Raw genomic sequence first — 26,671 nt, forward strand, 5'->3', positions numbered from 1 at the left:
CGAGGGGTCCCAGGGACTTCAGGGCTCAGGAGGACCAGAGGAAAATGTCTATAAGCCCAGATACACCTTGACCAATGATGTGCCAGGCCACATTCTGCCATGGTCCTCATGTAATATCCAGCTGCTCTCATTCACCAAGGGCAACATGCAGTGCCAGCAGGAGCCCCTGGGCCATCTGCACAGAGGTCAAGTTTCTCAATGGGTGGATCTCGCTGTTGCCCAAGCCTAAACACCATATGTGTCCCATCTATGTCTGCAGTGCCATTTTGTATTTTACTTCCTCTATATCCCAAGGCCTTTGGCAAATGACTGAATGCCACCAACCCAACCTCCAGCCCTGCCATCTCTTGCCTCTGCTAGTCCCTCCTAGCCTGATTCCTCCATATTGTCATGGTGTCTTAAATGCCACCAGATTTGTCTTCCCACAGGCATGGAGGTAACTTTAGCATCACAAGTACCTTGGTTTCCACATCTTCCAGCTCAGATGATTGTTAGCACCTGTGAAAATTCATTTTGAATTCAAAACGCCCAAGGAGAAAGGGACTTCAAAGTTGTTTCTTTGGCTAGATCTTACACCGACCCCAGAAGATGTGGATAAAGAAAAACATTGATTAAAATGTAAAATGTTGGCCAGGCGTGGTGGCTTAACGCCTGTAATTCCAGCACTTTGGGAGGCAGAGACAGGCAGATCACTTGGGGTCAGGAGTTCAAGACCAGCCTGGCCAACATGGCAGAACCCCGTCTTTACCAAAAAATACAAAAATTAGCCAGGTGTAGTGGCGCACGCCTGTAGTCCCAGCTACTTGGGAGGCTGAGATGGCAGAATCACTTGAACCCAGGAGGTGGAGGTTGCAGTGAACTGAGATCACACCACTGCATTCCAGCCTGGGCAACAGAGTGAGACACTGTCTCAAAAAAAAAAAAAAGTAAAATGCCTTTTGGTTTTTAAGAGTGAATAAGCAGCGTTTGGGGTAGAAGGATGAACTGGGTTGGAATAATCCTGTGGTGTGACCACATCTGCAGCAGTCCTCCTAAGGACCTCCCCAGCATCCAAACACCTCCCTCAACAGGAGGAGGCAGGTTGCAGTGTAAGGGCCCATGGATTTGGCCTCCGAGTACTGCATCAAATTCCTGCCTTTATGATGATTTGGTTGGTACTTCCACCTTCCTACCCCCTTAACAGCTTTCCTCAAGGGTTTATGTAGCCTGTAGTTCTCAACAGCTGACCCAAACCAGTCCTTTTAACCCAGCCTGTTCCTTGAGATGCATGACTTTAAATTCCAGCTATTTGTTAGACGTGATGCAAAACACAGCGCCCCCAAAGTGGATCATCTTCCCCCCTCACTTGAGCCAGCTCCCTTTTCTGCTTCCCCAGTTTTGATCAGTAGCCTCTTCCCTCCCATTTTCCAAGCCCGGAGCAGCTTGAGGAATGTCTTTTCCTTGCTCCCCATCACCTCTCTGCTGCGACCATCTCCCTTTTGGAAAGGCCCTACTCCCTGAACTTCCCGGTTCTCCTTGGCCCTCTCATACAGTCTGCTCTTTCTCTTGGGCCTACACCTCTTCTGCCTGCTTCCTTGTTGGTATTCCCAGACCACTGTTCTGCTGACTCCTCCCTAAGTGATCTCATCTACCCTTATGATTTCAAGCCACACAAACGCTAATGACCCCCAAATCAGTACTTACAGCCCAGACTTTAATCCCAAGCTTCAGACTCATGTCCAGCTGACTGCTGGCTGCTGGCACATGGAGGGGCCACAAGTACCTCAAACTCACAATCAAATAAACAGAATTCATGGTGTCTCTTAAAACTATCCCTCTCCTCTGGCCTTCAGCCCTGTTTTAGACATGACCATTGACCCAACCTACGTCCACAGAAGCCACAGCGGTCCACCAGTCCTCTGCTCCCACCTCCACACAGTCCCGCTTCTCCAGTCTCTCTGCTCTAGTCCCACTCAACCACCCTGAACACACCTCTAGTGCCTGGAGAACTGCACCAGTGTCCTAGTGGGTCTCCTAGACTCCAGATGGCTTTCCTATCAAGGCACCCTTCATACTGCCCCAGTAACCAATCTGACCATAGATGCTTCCCCTAGTCCACTGCACACATTCTAAGGTCTTTGCCCTGGAGCACTTGGCCCTCATTTGCCCTTACCTAGCTTTCACCACTCCCTGCCTCACCCTCTACAACCCGGCAATTTGCAGCCCTCATGGATCATCCTTGTCTTCATGGCTGCTTGTGCTTAGAACATCAACTTCTCCTCCCCCGCCCACCCCCGGCTCCCCAGCACACCACCACTTCGCCTGGCTAACTTTTACTAATGCTTTGTGCCTCCATTCAGACATCTCCAGGAAGCCTCTCATGAACATCTATTTCTGTTGCCACAGTCCCCGCTCTAGGCTGTGAGTTCATTGAGAGCAGGGTTTACATTTTATTCTCTTATCCCTGGCTTCTTTTTTGGCCACCACATACTTTTGCCGAGTAAATGACTCAGTGTCCATATCTAGTAGATTCTATCTTAGCAATATATTTTATATACATTTCCATAGTGCTTACAGCAATTCCTTATATATGACTGAAGGAATATAGTTCCTGCTTACCTGCTATCACAGCTATTCCAAAATTCTCCTAATCTGTGTCCCTGTAGTCCAGGGATAGCAAATATATGGCAGAATTCCCCCCTTCTCTATTTCTCTATCCATGGCAAACTCATCACTGGGTTGGGTCCATCCTCAGCCTCAGACTCTTTCTCACAGCTAACTGGTTAGACAGATACTGCTAATACTGCTGCCACATTTTCCTGGACTGTAATTATGATTAGATGCTTTTTCTGCTCAAAACCTTTGGCTCCTCACTTACCTCCAGAGTAGGCACAGACTCTACAAAGTCCCCTCCAGCATCACGCCATCCCCATCTGCCACCATTTCTCTATGTGGACTCCTTGCATTTTCCCAGCACATCCCTTCACTCTTCTTTCTGTACCTTTGTTCAAGCCATAACTCCAACAATTCTGCTGCCTCCACTCACCTATCTGCCTCAATCCCTTATCCTTCTAGCTCAACTCAAGCAGCGTTACTTCCCCTAAGTCAGTGGTTCTCAGAGTGGGTCCCAGGACCGAACCAGCAGCATCGGTATCACCCGGGATATTAAAGACGCAAATTCTCAGGCCCCACGCCAGGCCTACTGAATCCGCAGCTCTGTAGCGGGGCCGTCCAGGTGGCTGTGGCGTGGGCTCACTTCTGAGAACCACTGCTCTAAGATGCACTTCCTGTTCTCACCAACCCACTGTGTTCTCTCCTTCCCACAGCCATTAGGGCTAGTCACAGCACTCTTCACATGCTGTCTTGGCATTGTCTTTTGTGACCTTGTCTGGTTTGCCCCCTGCTCCCACCTGAGTTGGACTCTGAGTTCATGGAAAGGAGAAACTACATCCTGACTCAAGTCTGGATCCTCTGCCACACCTTGCTCAGATTCTGGCACCACCGACGTTCACAGTCAGTGTTGGCTGGACCCTGAGTTCCTGTTTCTGCTCTCACCAGGGTAGAAGGAACAAATTTAAGGCTCTCTGACTTCACCATTAATGACTTCCTGAGAATTTCCTGGGGAAACATGATTGTTGCAGGCCATGTCCTTGGAATTCAGATTAAAAGAACCTTTTCTCTCCTAAACTATGCTGCTGTTTCCATAAAGTTCCTACCCTAGGCCTTAGTCCACATTTTTGTGTAATAGCATTAAAGCCACCTGGTTGATAATAGCAAGGGCAGGGGCAATGATTGGACACCTCCTTCATTAGAGAGAACCCAAGAGGCTTCCTACTCAGTAAACTGGGCATGAGCAAGCAGCTTTGGGTGGCTGGTGATGCCTCCCAGATCTGTAGCTGTGTGGAAGAAGTGTTTGGGCCTAACAACGGATACACAGAAAGGGGTTTTAAAAGTTGTTTTTTTTTTTTTCTTTTTACCCCCAGGCCTGTGTTCCAAAGATGCAGTAATAACCATTAGGGCCAGGTTTTGAATCACAATGTTTTTCAAAAGGAAACAAAGTAGAACTGTAAATCCCTAAGAGTGGGAATATGCTATTGCTGTTACCTTTTTTGTTAATTTTTCTGCAAACCAGAGGAACAACTTAGAATAGAGCAAGATACTTACTATGCTAGAACTTAATTCTGAGTAAAGAGACCTACGTTAAGAGCAAGCTTTGTGATGCTAACAACAGGCCTATGTAATGCCAAAGTAGGAAATTTAGAGGATTTCTCTTTTTTTTTTGAAAAAAAAAAAAAAAAAAAAAAGCCTGTCGCCCAGGCTGGAGTGCAGTGGCACGATCTCGGCTCACTGCAAGCTCTGCGTTCCAGGTTAAAGAGATTCTCCTGCCTCAGCCTCCCGAGTAGCTGGGACCACAGGTGCCTGCCACCACGCCCAGCTAATTTTTTGTATTTTTAGTGGAGATGGGGTGTCACCGTGTTAGCCAGGATGGTCTCGATCTCCTGACCTTGTGATCTGCCTGCCTCGGCCTCCCGAAGTGCTGGGATTACAGGCAGGAGCCACTGCGCCCGGCCAAAATTTAGAGGATTTCTAAGATGTTTTCTCTAAGAGCTTACATGCCAAAGGTGCCAGGATGGATCACTAAACCCTGAGTGGAATCAAAAATACTAGAATTATGCCCTGCACAGTCAGCAGTCTACTTTCATGAGACATACAAATTATGGGAAAGTTAATAGGGGGTTGTTTTCAAACTAACCTTGTACTAACACCATACTGGGTTCAGTACGCATGACCAGACTTTTTACACTTTCTTCACCTATAGTCCTCTAATAAGATTTGGTACTTAATGACATAATGCTGTAGCTAAATTGTCTATTGTAAAATTAACAGGGGCAGTAGGGAGAGTGAAGAGCAAATCTAATGCGTTAGAATATTCACTGAAACTCTTGTCTCCATCAATCAGAACGTTCTATGAATCAGAACCCCTAATGAATCAGAACCTCTGACCACACTGGACACGTTTGCTAAATTTAGCTTTGCATCAGCAAACGCTGAAGCTCAGGATAGTTTACAGAGCTCTCATCTTACCCTTAGACAGTGATTCTTCTAAGACTCTTTTTCCATGGCAGGCCAAGGCAAGGCAAGGGGCATTCCACATGCTCTCTCAATGGCCATTGTTAAGAGACTGGCCCAAGGTTAAAGGAATCTGACAAGCCATGGCAAAAATTGTTGATCCCGACCTCTCCACAGTGGGACCAGGAAATCAGCCATATATCACATTTCACGTGTTCGAAATAGTTTGCAGGAATGGCCTGACATGCTCTATGGTCCTTGAACCACATCCCATATTACTCAACCATCTAAGTCTAGCTTCCCTGAATCTCTAGCTTCTCTGAATTAGACGTGGCCAAGTTCTATAAATAGAGAGCAAGCAAACTGGTTCTGTCAATCTTCTCATACTCTGGCAGGATGGCATATTTTAAAATTATAAAAATATCTATGTCTTCATCACTCTAAAATTATTACATAACACATGATTTTCTCAGGGGAAAAATGTTTATTCTTGTCTTTCCTTACCTTCCAGCACTTATGTATGGATCTTCAAACTTTGTGATCATATACATCCAACACAAACCATACTTTACAACCAAAACTAAGGGCCTACTATGTGCCAAACACTATGTTATGCAAAACGAGAAATGTTTAAGGAAAAAAACAACCAAAAACCAAGTCTCTTATTTTAAATTCCAGCTGGCAATTCTGTAACAACTTGTGGTAGTGTGAACATAGGTCACTGTAGATAGACTGCAGCTATTACTGTAGTGTTAGCTCATGATCACTATTCTAACATGGGCTTTTAGTAGATTTCACTAGAGACCTTCATCCCATATGTCCCTAGAGGAGGCCAATATCCCTACATAGCTGAGGTCTTAAAAACATGACATTACATATGCAGGGTAAATTCCAAAATAGTGAGCTTGACAAACTCTTCCACTATTCACTATATATGTCTAATCCAATGAAGGATATAGGGCTTCCCTCGCTCATACCCCCTAAAAAACCCACAAAATCATAATAATAGACATTAGCAGAGTTTATAAATAAATCACATTTTAATCATCTGGCTTTGTTTAATCTACCAAATCAAATTCACAGATTTTTCTAGTCTGGTCTGTTTTTTCTAACCAGATGGCCTAGTATATTTTCTAAAACCTTCCATCTTTTAAGGAAAACATGTTCCACCTTTTTTTTTTTGCAACCCCAGAGCCAACTTCCCTAATGCAATCACCTCAAAGAAACACTGATGGGCTGGTGGTGAACCACAGACTCAAAGTCCTTCAGAACAGTAAAAGAAAAAAAAAAGGAAGGAACAAAAGGTCACTAAGCAATGTCCAGTGTTCCCTGGAAAGCCTCTTCCTGAATGCTTCAGTCACTGAGCTGTCTCCTCCCTGTGGTCACTCCTGCTGGCCCCCGTAGCATTCCATTCCTTCTGCCATCTGTTTCAGGTTCTGCAGTGCTTATAAGGTGGTGTCTGGAGGGGTGTGAGCCTTATTTCTTTCTGCTCCTAACCCAACCTGTTTCTTTCATGCGGTGTAAATGGTTCTAGGGCCCACCTAGGCCAGAACCGGTTCTCAGCTGGTGTGTGGGCACCTTCCATCCACTGTACTATGTGCCAGTTCAGAGCCACAGCAATAATGATCACAGTGAGGGCTAATGATATGCATTACAAAGTCTACAAAAACAAATAAGGATTTTTATTTGCTGTACTTTCCACTCTTCCTTTAAAAACTTGCCATTTACTTATCAGTTCCTTTGGGGCTGACCCACTCACTCAAGACAAAGGATAAAGAACGAAAGATAGTCACCCAAGGTTCCAGGCCTGGAAGGGCAGAGAGGAGCTATGAACCTCGGAAGTCAAACAAGGTGCTCAGGAACTCACTGCCCAACATTTCGCTTCCCCACCCACGCCTTAGTGTTCCCCCTTTGGCAGTCATCTCTCTTTGGCTGTAAAGAGAAAAAGGGGGAAATGTGCCTTGTTTTGTGGGTATAAAGTATGACAACACAGCTCTGGCATCTCCAGCAGCAGGGGAGAACTCTAACTAAGGCAGAAGAGTTTCTTTACGAAAATCACAGTATGTGATCACCTACGGTCTCCGTGGCCCATACAAGGACTCCTTAAGGTTCTCTCTAACATACAACCTATCTCCCACAACTCACTAGAGAGGTTTTATTCCCACTGGAATAGAAATCCTTTGCCTCATTTATTACAGTCTAAAAACCCACACTGGCTTTTTGATTCTTTCTAGCATGAGCTCAGACACTATACTTCAAAAGAATGCCCAGAGGCATTTTCTTAGGTAGAGACTAAGCTGTGGGCTAAGACTTTGGCCCCACATAGCTCACATCAATTCTGCAGATGCCTCCTTTCCTCCCAATAAAAGCATCATAGCTCAGAGCTACAAGCTCCTTGAACGGAGAAAACCCAAATCACCCAGGAAAGTTGACACAACTCCTGATGTGCAGTATCAAGTGTGAATGCTGGAAATGCTACTTAAAAGGTTGACCAGGAATGGCCTGGAGGTTGTCTTCAACTTGAGTAAATCACACAGACCTCTGAGATTTATCCTACCCTCATTCCTAGAACAACAAAAAATTTATATTTAAGAAATCCTCACTCATTACTATCACTGTATTCCTCGCTCTCTTACAATATACTGAGGAAAAAAGGATTTCTCCTTAACCTTCTACTAAAAACTAAAATTAAGGGGACCCTATAAACAAGTCAGGCAGCCAACATGATAATGGCAATTTTGGCAAAATATGACTGGGCTGAGTAGAGAGATATCTCAGAGACAGCTAGCATCTTTGTTAGTCAAACCCCAGTATGAATAATTTAGTGCTCTTCATCAGATGAAAGGCCTTCAATTTCATCTCTGTCTCCCCCGATTGCCATCCAGAATGCTTTGGCCACCTGTGGAGAGAAGCATGCAACAAATGTTAGGCAACAGCTACATTTCAGCTTGTTTCATATGTTATGCCTTGAACTGACTGAGACCTACAATTCTGCACTTTGCCCTCCAGTCCTCTGGCAACACATATCAAAACCCTTGAATACCATTTGATCCATGATCGCCACATCTAGAAATTTATACCAATGATATATTTAGAGTTGTATACAAAGATGATGTGTAAGGATATGCACAGCTTCATTATTTATAGAAGCAAAAAATGCACATGACCTAAATGTCCAAAAGGGAACAGGATAAATTATGACACATTCATATCAGGGAACACCATCAACCATCCAAGTTTCCTGCCAATAACATGTGTTGGTAATAATATAACAAAACAACTAAGAGTTTTCTGGCCCAATAGTTAGAAAGGCAAACATTGTGAGTCTCAATGAAGGTTCCATGTCACTCACCATAGAGGTGAAAAATCTTGGTTTGAATGCAGCAACTATACTATTACTGTATAAATATTTAATTAGTTAGAAGTTAATATTCAATGAAAAGCTCACACTAAGACCTTCAGAAATACACAAGTGTGATATATAATTATAATAATAGCACTGGACCTTTTATAGGTACTCACTAAATACCCGGCTGATTGTCTCACCTTTTCTGCATGCACCTTTCTTTGCGCGTGAGGAAGTGTCGCAGCCTTGTCTAGGGGGAAAATGCATCTTAAGAAATTTGTCTAATAGCACAGGCCACGTAACACGTTGAAAGAAACAGAAGAAGGCAAAAGCAGGAAAAGTAAAAGGAAAGAGAATGAAGATGGAAATTTTTTTTTACCAAGTCCCACGAGTAGCTAAGTTTCTCAAGACAGCTGAGACCAGAACAAGGAATCCAATCCAGCAGTGAACAAAATAAAATGCTACCACATAAAACAGACAAGCATCAATACGGGAACATATGAGACACAAGGGATCCGATTACCTTTCATTTCCTTTAACTTTGAAAACAGTCTTTCAAAATTCTCCACATCTCCTCCTCCAGTAGTAAGACTGGCTAGTTCTTGAATATCCAGATCTAACATGGGATCTGAAATAGGGATTTGTCACATTATCTGTCACGTTATTTGCATATGTGCTACACTGAGAGAATCCTAAGGCAAATGATAGCCTTGATGAAGTCACCAATGATCGAAGGCCCAGTGTATATACCACCTTTACAGTTCATGGTGCCTCGCCCTGCTTGGCTGCTAGTGGGCCCTCACAAATGAAGCGTAACTATTTTATCCTCACAACATTGACATGAGGTAAGGAGTACTGTTTCCATTCTAAAGATAAGAAAACCACAGCTTAGAGGTGAAGTGACTTGCCGAGGTCACAGCTAGTAAGTGGATCCAGACACAGGGGTTACCAACTCCAAAAGCATACTCACTCCACTAAGGTACATTGACTCACCAATAAATGACTAAAGTTTATACCATATTTTACTGTACAACAAATATTTTCACATCTATTATTGACAACAACTATAAAAGGTGATTAGAACAGATAACATTATCTGAGAATAACAGAAAATGATATGGAAAAAAAACCCTGTATCTAAAAATGAACTCATCTAAAATTACAGCTATTCAGAGGTAGAGCTGATTTAAATTCACATTTCCTTACTACTAATCTTTTACGGTTTCTACCTTGGCACACTGCTTCTTTATTAAAGTTTGTTTTTAATCAGAAATTTAACTTCTTCTCCATTCCAGGCCCACTACCTTCAGAATGTCTTCCCTGCCCATCCCAGTTTCACAGGTCTCCTTCCTTAGAATTCTTTCTACATTTACTGTTTCTAGAACTGTCTTAGCACTTGCATATATTACCTTTTATTCTAACATTTCTCCACCACTACTTTAATAAATACTACTACCATAAGAGAGAGAGTTTGCTTTGGATCTGCACCACTGAATGCTTTAACTTACATGGTCCCATTTCATCTTTGCAACAGCCCTATGAGGAAAGATTTGTCACCGTTATTTTACAGAAGAGGAAACTAACACCAACAGAGGTTAATTTACTCAAGGTCAGGCCATTACTAGTGATAAAGCCATGATTTGAACCCAGCAGGGTTCCAATTACAGGACTCCAATGCCTATGACCTTAATCACTACATTATAGGTCCTATCTCTATATTTTTAGACTAAGCTCCATGAAGATAGGATGACTTATAATTATTTGCATCTATTACAATGCCATATAGACAATTTGGTGTTCAAAATGTATTTTGGTTAATATATTTGCTTTTGTTGAATGGACATGTTGTGTAGGAAGTTAGTATATAGGGCTGAAGATAAAAGTTTGTGATCTATCTGTGTATACATAGTAATTGAGCTGTTAATGCAGACAGAATCACTCCATGCCTAAATATAGATTTGGAAGAGTTTAAATGGAGCAATGAAGAATGTCAATATTTAAAGGCTGAGAAAAGGAGGGTATCTACCAAAGAAAGAGAAGGAATAATCAGAGAAGTAGGAAGAAAACCAGGTGACATCGTGTTGGGTGAGGCACGGGAAGATAATGTTTCAAAGAGGAATTGATCTGTAACACTGAATGCCGCCACAAGGTCAAGATGAGGACTGGAAAATATCTACCCGATTCAGTGGCATGGAGGTCATTGTTGGCCTTTGCACAGAGCTGCCGTAGTGGCATACCAGGGGCAAAAGACAGACAGGAGTGAGGTGAGGGGCAAATGGGAGGTAAGGAATAGAAATAAGTTTAGTAAAGAGATAAGGTGGAAGACATGGGATTGAGGAAGTGTTTGGTTTTTATTGATTTGGTTTTGCCTTAAATTTTTTTCTTAATTTATTCTTTAAAAAAAACTTGCAAAAATAGTATACAGAGTTCCTATATACTCTTCACCCACTTTCCCCTAGTGTTAACATCTTATATGACCATGGTACAATTATAAAAATCAAGAAGTTAATATTGGTATAATGTCATTAACCACACCATAGACTTTATCAGTTTTTCCACTAATATCCTTTTTCTGTTCCAAGATCCTACATGGAATTTAGTTGTCAAATCTCCTTAGTCTTTTCCAATTTGTGACAGTTCTTCAGTCTTTCATTGTCTTTCATGACTTTAACACTTGTATGGTCAGTTACTTGTATAATGTCCCTTAACCGGGTTTATCAGATATTTTCTTATTATTAGATTGCAGTTATGCATTTTTGGTGAGAATACCTTCTCACGGCATCCTATAAGGAGGGCTATTATGTCAATATGTCCTATTACCAGTGATGTTAATAATTAAATTACTTCATTACATAATTAAAGTGGCTGGTATCTGATGAGTTTCTCCAGTGTAAAGTTACTATTTTCCCCTTTGTAATAAATAAATATCTTGAGAGAGATACTTTTAGACTATGCAGATATACTTCTCCTCAAACTTTCACCACTAATTTTAACATCCATCAGTGGATCTTGCCTGCTACAACTATTACTGTGTTTTGTGCCTAATGATGGCTTTCTACTTTCTTCATTCCTTCTGTATTTATTACTTGGGATTCTTCTGTAAGGAGATGCTGTCCTTTCTTTCTCATTTGCTTATTCAATTATTTATTTATATTAGTATGAACTCATGGATAGTTAGCTTATTCTACGGCTTATAACCCAATACTATATTAAACTACTTTGCTGGTCAAATTGTTCCAGATTTAGCCACTGGAAGCTCTTTTAGATTGGTCCATAAGCCCTTTCAACATGTCCCCACTCTTTTTTGAGAATTTTCTTAATTTCTGGTACCATGAGATGCTCCAGGGTCATCCTGTATTTTTCTTGCCCAAGTTCAGGAATCAACCACTTCTCCAAGAAGCCCTACTTCCTTTTATTGGAGAATGGTATTTAGAAAGCAAGATCTGGCCAGGCGCAGTGGCTCACGCCTATAATCCAAGCACTTTGGGAGGCCGAAGATGGTGGATCACCTGAGGTCGGGAGTTTGAGATCAGCCTGACCAACATGGAGAAACCCCATCTCTACTAAAAACAAAACAAAACAAAACAAAACAAAAAATTAGCCAGGCGTGGTGGCACATGCCTGTAATCCCAGCTACTCGGGAGGCTGAGGCAGGAGAATCGCTTGAACCCAGGAAACAGACGTTGCAGCGAGCTGAGATCGTGCCACTGCACTCCAACCTGGGCAACAAGAGCGAAACTCTGTCTCAAACAAAAACAAAAACACAACAACACACACACAATGAAAGAAAGCAAAATCTGAGTGCTAAGTGTGTCCACTGCTACGGCAATATTGTTGCTTCTGGGCCTCTCAGTGGACAGAACTAGGAAATACATGTGTGTATACTAATACACACATACACACACATCTGTATTTATTTTCTAACTGTAAGTATATTTTTAAAACCATGAGTTCATACTGATACACTAGATTCCAATCCAGTACTAAAGGGTACATCTCGGCCTTCCCTTTTCCTTATTGGTAACCTTTTTCCTCTGGCAGTAAGAAACCTAGCTCTCACTATCTATATTTTCTTGTTTTCTATATGTCGGTATATGTGTGGTGTATAAAATATCTATATAAAAAATTTCAGAATTAGCCATACCCCAATAAGAAACAAATTTACTAAGTAGAGTTCAGTATTTGTGTTCAGTTCTTTTTGTTTTTAGTCTTATGGTATCTAGTCCAATTACTGTTTTCTACAGTTACTTAGGTTTAGTGCTTGAAGTCCCCACCCACTTCAGTGTGATTACTAGTTTGTTTTAACGGCAGAGACTTAGGCAGGTTTAAAAGCCAATGGGAAGGATTCAATTGAGAGGATAAGGTTGAATAAACTGGAGAGAAAAAAATATATACATGATTTTTTCTTCCTCATATGTTTCTATAACCAATCACTTGAGTTTTCTACATGAATTATCTTATAATAAGAAAAAAGAGTTTTAAAAATGTATTACTGCACAGGAGCCCTCTGTAGCATAAAGATAAAGTAAGAGTATCAGTAGTTCCCCAGCAAAAGAAGATTTATAGTTATTGTCAAGTAAGTTCCTTGGTTTTCTGGCTTTTGGACGGCATATTGGATTCCAGTTTCAGCTCCAGGCCCTTCCTGCTAGATGTCCTTGGACAAGTTATTAAACTTCTCTGGGCTTTAGCTTCATCTCCATAAAATAACTTCTCTGCAAAACTTCATTACCAAATGAGAAAGGGGATATAAAAGAACTTTAAAAGGATGTGGAAGGGCTTATAAATACAAAGTTGTATTATTCTTGTCACCATCAATTCTGACTACTGTTAAATATTATGAAAAAACTATATGATACAGAGCTAGCTGTTTCGCCACCTGGTTCTGTCTGCCTTGGCTACGATGATCTGAATCAAGATCCTGCTAGGAGAATTAAAGAAAAAATGGTGCTCACATATTTGTTATGTATTTATTCTTCTTCCTTTTTCTGATAGCCACTGGCAAGGCTCACATTCATGTGTGGTACACTACCACTTTTTTTTCCCTTCTCTGTGTTTAAAGTCAATTTCTCCCTCAATGATTTCTGCCCAGATACCTATTCCAAGTTGCACAAAGCTCTCTCTTGGCAGCCAAAGGAGGAACTTACCCACAATGCTATCAACCTGGGCATCTGTTGTATTAGATGCACCACTCCGATGATCAGAGAGGGATTCAGTCCTATCTGCTGCTGGCAAATGGGGTTGCTGTTGAGGAAAATACACATAAGCAACAATTTAATAGACTATTCCAGAACTAAATCCAAAAAAGCTCACACTTTCAGTCCTTGGTTGGCTTGAGAAAAGAGTAACAGGAACTGGAGGCAAAGAAAGAAGAGCAAGATCACATTAAAAAAATAAAAGGCTAAAAATTCACTAACCCAGGAGTACTTTCCCCCAAGGAAGAACCAGAAAGTGTTGATCTTGCTTTAGACTATTAAAACATGTTTTTTGTTTGTCTCATTTAAGATCCATGTTATATTCAAAATGTGAAAATGTAACACAATCGTAACACAAATAGCTCAGAGGCTGTTGAAAAAGATCCCTGGAAAGACAGTGTGGCACTGTAAAATTTGCTCTTGGCTCCAGCTGCTGACCAAGGTAAAGTTGGAACAAAGTTCTTAAGGACGCAGGGTTGCAACTGGACTACAAGCTCATTGAGGACAGGGACCTTGCCTTGGATTTGCCAAGGTCTTTTACACAGGAAGTACTAAAAAAGCACCATGAAATTTACTTTCTATTTAAAGATCTGAAGGCAAATTAATGCCTCAGGGAAATCCTAGCATATTTTAGAAAGCACCCTAGTAAAAATAAAACCAAAGCTGTAAACATCTTGAAAGGGCTTACTGCATTAGCAAGGGCTGTTTTAGGCTTTCCTTTCGTCTATTTTTAACATTCTCCTTCGCCTTTTAAATGGAAAGGAAAACAATGGTGAATGTGTAAAGATTCACAATGACAAGGAGAAATTAAAGCCAAAGAAGGAAAAAAGATCCAAGAAGAACCTTTACCTCTGGGTGACAGGGATCTGCTGACCCAATGCTATGGTTTGTTCCCGTCAATGAGTTGAGAAGGCTAAAGCCTTGGTTCCTATCTAAAAAGGAAAAACACAATCACTGAAATTAGTCATTTACATTTTAAACTGTTCAAATGACTAGGATGATGAAACAAACGCTACTTATTTGTTTTCAAAGTTCTAACTACATATATGTTTTTTTTTGAGATAGGGTCTCACTCTGTCGCCCAGGCTAGAGTGCAGTGGCACAATCACAGTTCAATGCAACCCTGAACTCCTGGGCTCAAGTGATCCTCCTTCCTCAGCCTCCTGAGTAGGTGGGAATACAGGTGCCTGCCACTGTATCTGGCTATTTTTTTTTTAAATTGTTTCTTGTTTTTTGTAGAGACAGGGTCTCATTATGTTGCCCAGGCTGGTCTTGAACTCCTGGCCTCAAGCCATCTCCTGAATCAGCTTCCCAAAGTGCCAAGATTACAGGCTTGAGCCACACCCCCGGCCCTGAATACACTTTTTTAAAGTACATTTTTTTAAAAAAATCACAGACTATTAGTCCAGGTGGAAAATAATAGCAGGGCCATTATAGACAAACAAAAAGCCAGTGGTTCTATTTGCAAAGATTAATAGCACTAATGCTTTAATAGCCACTATGAACTAATATTCCATTGTTTTAAATAATCAAAAACATTTAAAAAATCAACAAAGGCATTCATATCAGGTGAAAAGGAATATGAATGCTTTTTGAAAAAAGCTCCAGGGCTGGGTGCGGTGGCTCACACCTGTAATCCCAGCCCTTTGGGGGGCCGAGGCGGGCGGATCACAAGCTCAGGAGTTCAAGACCAGTCTGACCAACATGGTGAAGCCTCGTCTCTACTAAAAATACAAAAAATTAGCTGGGCATGGTGGTGGGTGCCTGTAATCTCAGCTACTCGGGAGGTTGAGGCAGGAGAATCGCTTGAATCCGGGAGGCAGAGGCTGCAGTGACCTGAGATTGCACCACTGCACTCCAGGCTAGGCAACAGTGCGAGACTCTGTCTCAAAAAAAAAGAAAAAGAAAAAAGCTCTAATTTAGATATGAATGAAGCAACTGCAGTTAAGGCTCCCAGTATGCTGTTTGTATTTACAATGGAGGACAAATCTGGAGCAACACATCTAGCACTGTTCAGAGTACAAGGGCCAGCCTTCATCCAGCAGTGTTCCCCAGAATGACCTGGAACACCTTATTAAAACTATCCTAGTATTCAAGGACTCTATCTGAGATTCACTGAGTCAGCATCATTAGGATAGAGATCATGGAATCTCAACTTTTAGCAAGTACTCCAGGAGGGTCTTATGAACACAGTAGTTCGAAAAACACTGCCTTAGAGTAGAACATGAGACTATAATCCAAGAGTAACAGTACAGAAGGCAAAGACTTTCTCTCTCAAAAAGACAACTTTCTCCCACCTTGCCTTTCCTCTCCCTATCTCTTCCCTGACCTACTCTCATCTCTCTTTCTCTAAACCACCTATAAATTCCCTACACCCTTTCCCCTGCCAGATAGTCGGTCATATAGAGATATCCAAAGAGAGAAACTTTGCAGTGTCCTTCCTTCTTCCTTTCACTTGGGAAGATCTGCTTTTTAAACTGGGATGAAGCCTCAAATGTGGCCTGCTAGGCTGTAGCCTGCAGATTTCTGGAGCTTGACTCTCGCCACGGAGGCAGTCATATGCAGCTATCAATCCAGTACCTCTGCATTAAAAGCTACCTTGGTCTGGGCAAAACTAAGAGGCTGCTGCTGCCCTACTGCTTTTCATTCTGTACAACCTCAACAGTGGCAGCATGGTCAGAGGTTCATGTGTACTCCTGGAGCCCCCCTTATCTCCTCATCCAAAGGCCTGGGGTCTAATCCAAAGACGGGGGCTAGGTTTCAGCAGGGTAGGACATGTAGGCTCAGAGGCCCAAGAGAAGCAGATCCATGCAGTGTCCTATGATGACAGTTTCAGAGCCTAAGGATGTTTATTCAAACATCAGCATGGTTCTTTCTTTTGGCCAATGTGTTGCTGATTTTAAAGTAGCTGTATGTAGTTATGTAATACTCAGACATGGATTTTACCTGTCATGAAGATATACATTAGTGCTCTTATAACATACTTTAAGCTATTTGTACAAAAGGCAATATCTGAGTAATAAACTACTTCTGTAAGAGAGTCCTCACTTCTATTACTGGAAATAACTTGGACCTTAGGTAATTTTCCAATTCAGTTCATAAATCTCTCCATATTCTAATTCCACAGCTTATATTTTTCCTCTGTTAGGCAACCCCTAAACTTGGCAGGCCGGACTGCAACTCAAAGAATAACGCAATACAATGTCAGTTTATGCATGTTATGAAACCAAAGCAGTCTATTTGAAATGCCTCATTCCTTACTGTGGCTGTCTGTAAGGAGAACTGGGATGGACAGGAGTTAGGAGTAGGAGTTAGACTCATCACTGTATACTGTAAACCTTTCATTTTTGTTACATGTTCATGTATTATTTACCCATTCAAAGAGATTTTTTGAAATTTTTTTTTTTTTTTTTTTTTTTTTGAGACAGAGTCTGGTTCTGTGGCCCAGGCTGGAGTGCAGTGGCGTGATCTCGGCTCACTGCAAGCTCCGCCTCCCAGGTTCACGCCATTCTCCTGACTCAGCCTCCCGAGTAGCTGGGACTACAGACGCCTGCCATCACGCCTGGCTAATTTTTCTATTTTTAGTAGAGTCGGGGTTTCACCGTGTTAGCCAGGATGATCTCGATCTCCTGACCTTGTGATCCGCCCGCCTCAGCCTCCCAAAGTGCTGGGATTACAGGAATGAGCCGCCATGCCCGGCCGATTTTTTGAAATTTAATAATTTTATGCTGTGTATTTATCACAATTAAAAACTTCGAAAAAAAAATTAACGCCCAATTAGAATGGATAAAATTATGAAAAAGTCAAAATAGTAGGAAGAAAACTGGACTAGTGGTCAGAAAACCTGTCTTTCATTCCTGGCTCTGTCTACCTGTGTGACCTTAGACGAATTAATCAGGTTCACAATTGACTAAGAGTTTACAATCAGGTTCAGGCTAATTATAATAAGCTAGAAGGACTTTTACTGATATTATAAACAATGAAGAATTTAGTCAACTAACAAGAGAGTTCATTATGTTCCGCTGCTTATATTTTAAGGAACTTAGAAACATACAAATTGACACAATGAGAAAAACAATTCATTTTTGTTTATCCAAAGTAGACTGCTCGCATATTAACACTGCTCAAAAAACTTAGATGATGTTTTATATACCTATGCCTTTTTTAAAAATTCTGTTCTGCCTGGTCCAATGTTTATTAAAATTCCATCCACATGCACTCACTGTATAACAATTCTTCTCATAGAAAAGAATTACATAAATCTTTTCTTGCTTGCTAGATTTTTTTCCCCAGGATTCAGGGCATGGAAATGTCATCCCTATTAAGAAGGATTTATTCCTTTAGCAGGTAGTTGTTGAAACTGGCTCTAGCATCTACGGTTTTATTGATGCCACAAAACTCTAGACTAGGAAGGAATAAATAAATTCATCTCCTCAGCTGATTCTTATGGAACTTCAGGGATGCAGAAAGGGGAAGCTGTTAAGTGATGTAAAATAAATTATTCTGTAAGGCACAATAAGTATATTAAACTCTGATTCAGTTTTAGTAGTCTAGTAAGTTGGACACCAGTGGATGCATGGATAAAAATGAAAATATCATGAAAAAATCTGGCAGTGCTGGTCATTAGCACAGATTCTTCCAGAAAGTGTAAGAAACAAAACTATAGCCTCTAGAATAAAGATTTTAAATGGGAAATTCTTAAGCCTGGGGATGATTTTTTAAAACAATAAGAAGTTAAAAAACTTGAAATATATGAAATTATTTGGCCACCTCTTTACAAATCTAAAGGCACACTGTTATTTTAGAAGCATAAAATGCATTTCTCATAGAAATTTTGACTTACATGAAACATTTAAAGAATTCAAAACCTAGGCAAAGGGGGAAATTTCAGTTTGGGGGAAGGGGAAAAGTCGCTTTTTTAAAAGTATTTTTTTCCTTTTAATTTTTCTGATCTTTTCCCTTCTCCATTATTTATCAAGGTAATATGACAAGCATATTAATTTGGAAATAAGGCATGGATGTGAATCCTACTTCTACTATTTACTGTGTGGTTTTACACAAGCTATACCTTCTCTGAACCTCAGTTTCTACATTTACACAGTGGGTATAACAATATTTACATTGCGGCCGGGCGCGGTGGCTCAAGCCTGTAATCCCAGCACTTTGGGAGGCCGAGATGGGCGGATCACGAGGTCAGGAGATCGAGACCATCCTGGCTAACATGGTGAAACCCCGTCTCTACTAAAAAATACAAAAAACTAGCCGGGCGAGGTGGCGGGCGCCTGTAGTCCCAGCTACTCGGGAGGCTGAGGCAGGAGAATGGCGTGAACCTGGGAGGCGGAGCTTGCAGGCTTGCAGTGAGCTGAGATCCGGCCACTGCACTCCAGCCCGGGCGACAGAGCGAGACTCCGTCTCAAAAAAAAAAAAAAAAAAAAAAAAAAAAACAACAACAAAAAAACAATATTTACATTGCAAAGTTTTCCTAAGGGTTAGTAGTAGATAACATTTATCAAGTGCTAAATATGTGCAAGGGAATATTTTAGGTACTTATAACACTTCTTTAATCCTCACAACAATCAAAGCATGCCTTCTACAAACAATAGAAATAAATATATGTCTTCTTTATTGTATTATCCTCTTTTACAGAAGATTTATTTCATTATTCTCTTTTACAGAACAAACTGTAACTCAGAGAGATTAGGTAACTTATCCAAAGTCACATAGCTGGAACCAGAACTTGAAATCTAGGACTCTCTGATTCTAAAGTCTATACTCTTTCCATGAAGGCCAGAGGTCTTGATAACATGTAAAGAGTTGAGACATGGACAATGTTTTGATGCACAACTACTGGCTTACTGGATATGATACAAACGTGGGTGAAGTGCAAAAAGATAATGTTTCATTCATATATAGTTCTCTTTTGTCAGTAATCCTTCATTAAGTCCCTGGTTTAGACTGTGATTTTCACTGAAGTAAGGTGAATAACTCAGGACTGAATAATTAATCGTGTACCACTTACTAACGGTTCACAGCCCAGCCCTATAACTCCTTGAGGCATTGGTCACATAAAACAAATGGTAGTCTCTTCACTGTCCCTCAAGCACATGTAGACCAGGGGTTTTGAATCTCAGTATTACTGACATTTCCAGCTGGAGAATTCTTTGGTGTGCGGGTAGGTGGGAAAGAGGGGTGTCCTGTGCATCCCCTGCCTCTACCCACCAGATGCCTATAAGACTGCTAAATGTCCCCTGAGGGGCAAAATCACTTCCAATTGAGAACTACTGACACAGATCTAATTAGAACAGGACAATTCTGGCTAAAATCCTCAGGTTTTTAAGTCCTTACTTTTAAGTAAGGAATATAACAAAGATTTTCAATGAAAGAAGAGAAAAAAAAAAAACATTAAAAAGACTCAATCATTCTCTCTTGTCAGCACGGAAAATATCCTCCCCCTACTCTGAGAAACTTCTCTAGATGACTTCAGCCACTAATTACTTCTCCCTCTGTGCCATTTGTCCTTGTTGTCCTTACTATTCAACTGGCCCTTCAGAGAACATGCTAGTATTACTACTCATCTCAAGTCAAAATGCCATCCTCAACTATACTATAAACTCCTTGCAGACATGGACAATCGCTAATGGTTCTACACCGCACAGCCTCCAGCATAGTGCTAAGTATACAGGAGAGAGGTTGAAATATCCACTGAATGCCTAATAGAACTGTCAGGCAGGGGCTGCAAGCACTAGCTATGTAAGTTAGTTTTTATTCTCAATGTTTACATACGACTCAAATATTAAGAATTTCCATGACCACACCCCCCAACATGCCTAACAGACGACCTCCTAGATATTTTGTGTTCATATTTCAATTTTTATTTCCTTAATGTAGCAATTATTTGGCATCATCTTAAGAAATTTTTTCCATCTTTAAAGTTGTCTTTATATCCCCTTCCCTGCATAAAATGTTTTTCCTTTATTATAAACATGTTCTTTTCCATCTGATGATAAGCATGACCAAACTTACTAAAACTAAGATATTTCAATTCGCATAGATAAGTTGTACCTATTTTTGAACGATATTCTTCAATCAAACCACACTGTTTGAATAAAAAATTGTTTTAAGAAGGAAATGATTTCACTAGCATCAGAGAAATTGAAGTAAAATGTTTTTTGAAATCATAAAATAATTAGAAGAATCAATTTATTCTTTTTCACTAAACTACTGCTTGAAAAGGGCAAACTTTGAAATCCATTATTAAAAATAGTACTTATTAAAGAAACAGGCCTAAGCACCGTACCTGGTTCTACCACCTGGCTTTAGATTCAGGAAAGTGAATCTGCTGTCCTATGATACCTGGGACACCTGCTCACATGTCAGGAACATATAATGAACATGACCAGAAAGTAATAATACTATTTTTTTCTCTTTTTCCGGATTATAAATAATATATTCACTGTAGAAAATTTGGAAAAAAGAGAAAAGTACGAAGAAGAAAATTAGGCTGGGTGCAGTGGCTCACACCTGTAATCCCAGCACTTTGGGAGGCTGAGGCGGGAGGATCATGAGGCCAAGAGCTCAAGACCAGCCTGGCCAACGTGGTAAAACCCTGTCTCTATTAAAAATACAAAAATTAGCTGGGCATGGTGGCGTGTGCCTGTAGTCCCAGCTACAGGGGAGGCTGAGGCAGGAGAATTGCTTGAACCCAGGAGACGGAGGTTGCAGTGAGCTGAGATCATGCCACTGCACTCCAGCCTGTGCGACAGAGCAAGACTCCGTCTTGGAAAAAAAAAAAAAAAGAATAAAATTAAATCACCAAAGATACCAATTAATACTCTGGTAATATGTCTTCCTAGTTGTTTTTTTTTTTTTTTCCTATGCACACTTACACACAAATCTTAATAAACTGAACTAAACATCAGAGTGAGTACTATCCTCTCCAGAGTTGTAAAGGTAAGCTTTATTCTGATTCCAATAAGAGTTCCATTGTAAAGTCCCATCTCCAAAACTTGAAGCACACTCTTGAAAATCCTAAATGGAATGTTCAGAATCAAGTCAAAAATCATTCAGAACCAGTACAAGACTTTACCATGAAAAAAAAAAAAATAAAGATGACTTAAGTGGTTCATACCCAGGTCTAAAAATAATTCCAACAAAAGTACTAAAAATGTTTTTGCAAGATGGCAGCAGAAGAGCAGGGCCTCCAGGGTAACTAACTTGAAGAGATTTCCCATGATTCATTTGCTTACAGTTAATTTTAAGGGTACACTTTTAAAACAAAGTCTCACCATTTTACTCATACACTTATTCCTTCTTATTTTTTATTTTCTCTTCTCCTTTTTCTCTTACAAGACAATCTCCTCCATCAAATTATGCCTTCTATACACACACACACCCACATACACAGATAGAAATCAACACATACTTATTTAATTTTTGACCACAACATTCACATTTAGACAACAGTCAGAGAGTATCCATTTTTTTGGCTCCACAATATTAGGTGCTGGGTTAAAAAGAGAAGCAACTAAGTCTGAATCAAGGAACTCAATTTCATAGAAAGTAAAATTAATATAATTCTACATTATCCTAGAGTTCTACCATCCTAGAGGTTAGGAAACGGGTTGAGACATGAAGCCGTTTTCCAAGAGTAATGTCTTTCACGGGTAAAGACAGACCTGACTAGAACTGTCTTCATTAACCATTCTCCTCTAACTGATTTTATATTGTTTTATTTTCTGTAACATTAGAGTCAAATTTGTATTTAATCATCATTTACTTTAGAAAAACAATTTTATTTAAGGCATTAGCCATCTTCTTTCTCAGGAGAACAGCCCAGGTACCACAGATAGACCTTGTGTTTAGGTACACATTTTTTTTATTTTTTTGAGATGGCGTCTCACTCTGTCACCAGGCTGGAGTGCAGTGGCACAATCTCAGCTCACTGCAACCTCCACCTCGCGGGTTCAAGCGATTCTCCCGCCTCAGCCTCCTGAGTAGCTGAGACTACAGGTGTACGCCACCACACCCAGCTGATTTTTGTATTTTTAGTAGAGATGGGGTTTCACCATGTTGGCCAGGCTGGTCTCAAACTCCTGACCTCGTGATCCACCTGCCTTGGCCTCCCAAAGTGCTGAGATTACAGACGTGAGCCACCATGCCCAGCAGGTACACATTTCTTAACCACTGCTCTGTACAGCAGCTGCAAATGATTCTTTGAATTGGAATCTGGGATTTCTGCCATGGAATCTTGTTACAAGTAAATTCAGGGGGATACACGTTAATAAATGATCAATTCTTTCCATTTATAATGGGAAAACAGAAAACTACGACAGAAAGAATTGTTGTTTCTACTATTAAAATTCCACTAATCCTCCTCCACCTGCATTACTGGGGATTAAACTATAATAGATAGATTGAAAGTAAACTCTCAGAGCTTTTGAAATCCAGTCTCTACAATTACTGCTTACCAATGGGGAATCAAAGTCACAACTCTGTAACATTTGTTTAATCTAATCCCTCTTTCACTGATTAGAAACAGTAAAAGATCACAGCATTTCTCTTCCTTGCTGTCTCCTCCATGGTGGTAATTGTTAAAAGACCCACTGAATACTCAAGAGTTACCAGCACGGACTAAACTCCACACAGCACTTGTTAGTGCTCAGGTGATAAAGCTGGGGCAGGGTCTTAGTGGTAACATTAAACTGACACTTTAAACAAGGTCACTGTACATAATACTACCCTCTCATGTGAAACATTGACAACCTAGTCTAAAACAAACAAACAAATAAAAAACAACTCATCAGGCATCTACTTACCATCTTCTTTTCCTTGCCCTTAAAACCAACTCTTGCCGGGCGCGGTGGCTCACGCCTGTAATCCCAGCACTTTGGGAGGCCGAGGCTGGCGGATCACGAGGTCAGGAGATCGAGACCATCCTGGCCAACATGGTGAAACCCCGTCTCTACTAAACATACAAAAAATTAGCTGGGCATGGTAGTGCGTGCCTGTAGTCCCAGCTACTCGGAGGCTGAGGCAGGAGAATGGCGTGAACCCAGGAGGTGGAGCTTGCAGTGAGCCAAGATGGTGCCACTGCACTCCAGCCTGGGCGACAAAGTGAGACTCCGTCTCAAAAAAAACAAAAACAAAAAAACAAAACAAAAAAAACAACTCTTACTTACCAGGTGCCTCTCAATTTAAGACACAGTACTGAGTATGATGCCTAGATCATCTAGGTTTGCAATGAGGTTATTTGATGTACCAGACAAATTGAAAGAGAAGACATCTCACTGGAGACCATAGCGGGGGTGTGGCAGGAGCAACCAACTTTGAAAAACTTGTCACATTTGGCAAAAAGCACTGACCCACAGTTTCTCCTTTCATGATGACAATAAAGGGACATTACCAAATTATAAATGACAGGTCCAAATGGTTGATTTCCACAGCCACAAACCAGACCCTGATATGACTGTGGGTAACTCGACTAAGCAGCTGAGATTTTATCTACATCCCTTTCCTTGAGCGACAGCCAAACTTTGAGGTTAAGGAATTTTAAGAAAAGACGGTATAGACAATGAAAATTTCTATGACTGTAGATATCTAAAAAGCGCCACCCAAATGTAAAGGCAGTCCTAACCACTTCAATTCCTGGCCCATGAGAAGTCGTACCTTTAACACACAGCGGAAACTCTGACTTCCCTAAAAGTTTGACCGTCACAATGAATCCAATGGTATCTGGGAATTTCCTCTAGGGTAGAGCTTAGCACATGCAAGCAGATCCTTCAGCTCAGTGTTTCTCAACCGTTTTCAGTACGGCCGCCTCACCAGGAGCCTTTTAAGACATTTTCCCCCTAATTTTGACACACCATCCCACTGAAATATTAATACCACAGATATACTGTATATGTGTTTATGTGTTGCACATTTATTTGTCCCTTATACATAAAAAGAGTAAAGATTTTTTGCCCCTCAAGAATTAATGTTCACCCCTTTGGAGCAATAATGCCCCTGTTTCTTATGCATGCTTTGCACCATTCACAACAGCAAAGATGGGGAATCAATCCAGGTACCTATCAACGGTGGATTAGACAAAGAAAATGTGGTACATGTACAACATGGAATACTACATAGCCATAAAAGAGAACAAAATCATATCCTTTACAGCAGCATGGGTGCAGCTGGAGGCCATTATCCTAAGTGAATGAAGGCCGGAGCAGAAAACCAAACACTCTATGTTCTCACAAGTGGGAGCTAAATACTGAGTGCACATGGACAAAAAGATGGGAACAGTAAACACTGAGACTTCAAAGTGGGAGGGAGTGAGGCAAGGACTGAAACACTACCTATTGGGCAATGGAATAATTAGAATTCCTGTACATGTACCCCTGATTCTAAAATAAAAAATAAAAAATTTTTAAAATGCATGCTTTGGCTTAATGAAACAAGACACTGGTGGAGCCAAGAATATAAAACTAAGTTCTGAGTTAATATTAGAAGCTATGTCTATCCACATGAAGAAATGCTCATCATCACTCGCCATCAGAGAAATGCAAATCAAAACCACAATGAGATACCATCTCACACCAGTGAGAATGGCGATCATTAAAAAGTCAGGAAACAACAGGTGCTGGAGAGGATGTGGAGAAACAGGAACACTTTTACACTGTTGGTGGGACTGTAAACTAGTTCAACCATTGTGGAAGACAGTGTGGCGATTCCTCAAGGATCTAGAACTAGAAATACCATTTGACCCAGCCATCCCATTACTGGGTATATACCCAAAGGATTATAAATCATGCTGCTATAAAGACACATGCACATGTATGTTTATTGCGGCACTATTCACAATAGCAAAGACTTGGAACCAACCAAATGCCCATCAATGATAGAATGGATTAAGAAAATGTGGCACATACACACTATGGAATACTATGTAGCCATAAAAAAGGATGAGTTCATGTCCTTTATAGGGACATGGATGAAGCTGGAAACCATCGTTCTCAGCAAACTATCGCAAGGACAGAAAACCAAACACCGCATGTTCTCACTCATAGGTGGGAATTGAATAATGAGAACACTTGGACACAGGAAGGAGAACATCACACACTGGGGCCTGTCGTGTGGTGGGGGTAGCGGGGAGGGGATAGCATTAGGAGATATACCTAATGTAAATGACGAGTTAATGGGTGCAGCACACCAACATGACACATGTATACATATGTAACAAAACTGCATGTTGTGCACATGTACCCCAGAACTTAAAGTGTAATGGTAGAAAGAGAGAGAGAGAGAGAGAGAAAGAAAAGAAAAGGAAAGGAAAGAAAAGAAAAGAAAAGAAAAGAAAAGAAAAGAAAAGAAAAGAAAAGAAAAGAAAAGAAAAGGAAGTTATGTCTATCAGGAAAATTTACAAATCTCTTTCTAGAATAATAATTAGCCTATAACTATAGTACTGTAATTTAACCTGTTTGCCCTTAAATCTCATATTAAGTAACAAAAAGCCATTAACAGCACCTACTATGTACAAATAAGAATTATAATTCAAACCGAAAAGAATAATAACCTGTTGTGACTCCAAGTAAAATAATTAAAAATAAATATAAACTATCTTTCATTTATAAGGAATGCATGAGTATTAAATTAACTATCCTTAGCTGTACTTTGGATTAAGTGCAAAGACTGTGGGATAAAGCATCTCCATCATTCCAGATGGCCTAAATTATTTAAAAGGATATATTTAAAAGAAATAAGCCAAAAAGCCCAAAATCTCAGCTATCATCATCATTTCCACCCAGTCTCATTAAAATCTTACTCATGTCAGAGAGCACCTAGGCTAAGGGGAGTTTTGTAGCCAATGAACTCATCTGGCTTGGCCAGTGATTTCCCACGCAACTTAAGGTAAATTATTGAACTACTCTGTGCTCATTTCTTCAAATGCCCAGTAATATAAACCAACATACTGTCATGGAAAAACATGTAACACTCTTAATCAGGAGACCTGTCATGTGGTCTCACGTTGGCTACAAACTCACTGTGTGAATATGAGCATGTTACCCCTCCTCTTTGGGTCCTGTTTTTCCCCACCTGTAAA

The 26,671-nt window shown here is 40.7% G+C and overlaps 1 protein-coding gene across 2 annotated transcripts in view; it reads right to left on the reverse strand.

Moving 5' to 3' along the window:
- Positions 1–6,070: 6,070 nt before the first annotated feature.
- Positions 6,071–26,671, reverse strand: part of AAGAB (alpha and gamma adaptin binding protein) — a 60,215-nt gene continuing 39,614 nt past the window's right edge. The window contains exons 6-10 of one of the 2 annotated variants that reach the window (XM_050796013.1): positions 14,437–14,519; positions 13,540–13,636; positions 8,919–9,023; positions 8,596–8,645; positions 6,071–7,948 (exon numbers count right to left, since the gene is read on the reverse strand). In XM_050796013.1, coding sequence (XP_050651970.1) covers positions 7,871–7,948; positions 8,596–8,645; positions 8,919–9,023; positions 13,540–13,636; positions 14,437–14,519 — 413 coding nt within the window. In that variant the 3' untranslated portion in view covers positions 6,071–7,870. The remainder of the gene's footprint in view (positions 7,949–8,595; positions 8,646–8,918; positions 9,024–13,539; positions 13,637–14,436; positions 14,520–26,671) is intronic. The other variant, XM_050796014.1, reaches the window with a different exon arrangement.

This window comes from Macaca thibetana, chromosome 7, assembly GCF_024542745.1.
Source record: "Macaca thibetana thibetana isolate TM-01 chromosome 7, ASM2454274v1, whole genome shotgun sequence".
In the NCBI taxonomy this organism is placed as follows: Eukaryota; Metazoa; Chordata; class Mammalia; order Primates; family Cercopithecidae; genus Macaca; species Macaca thibetana.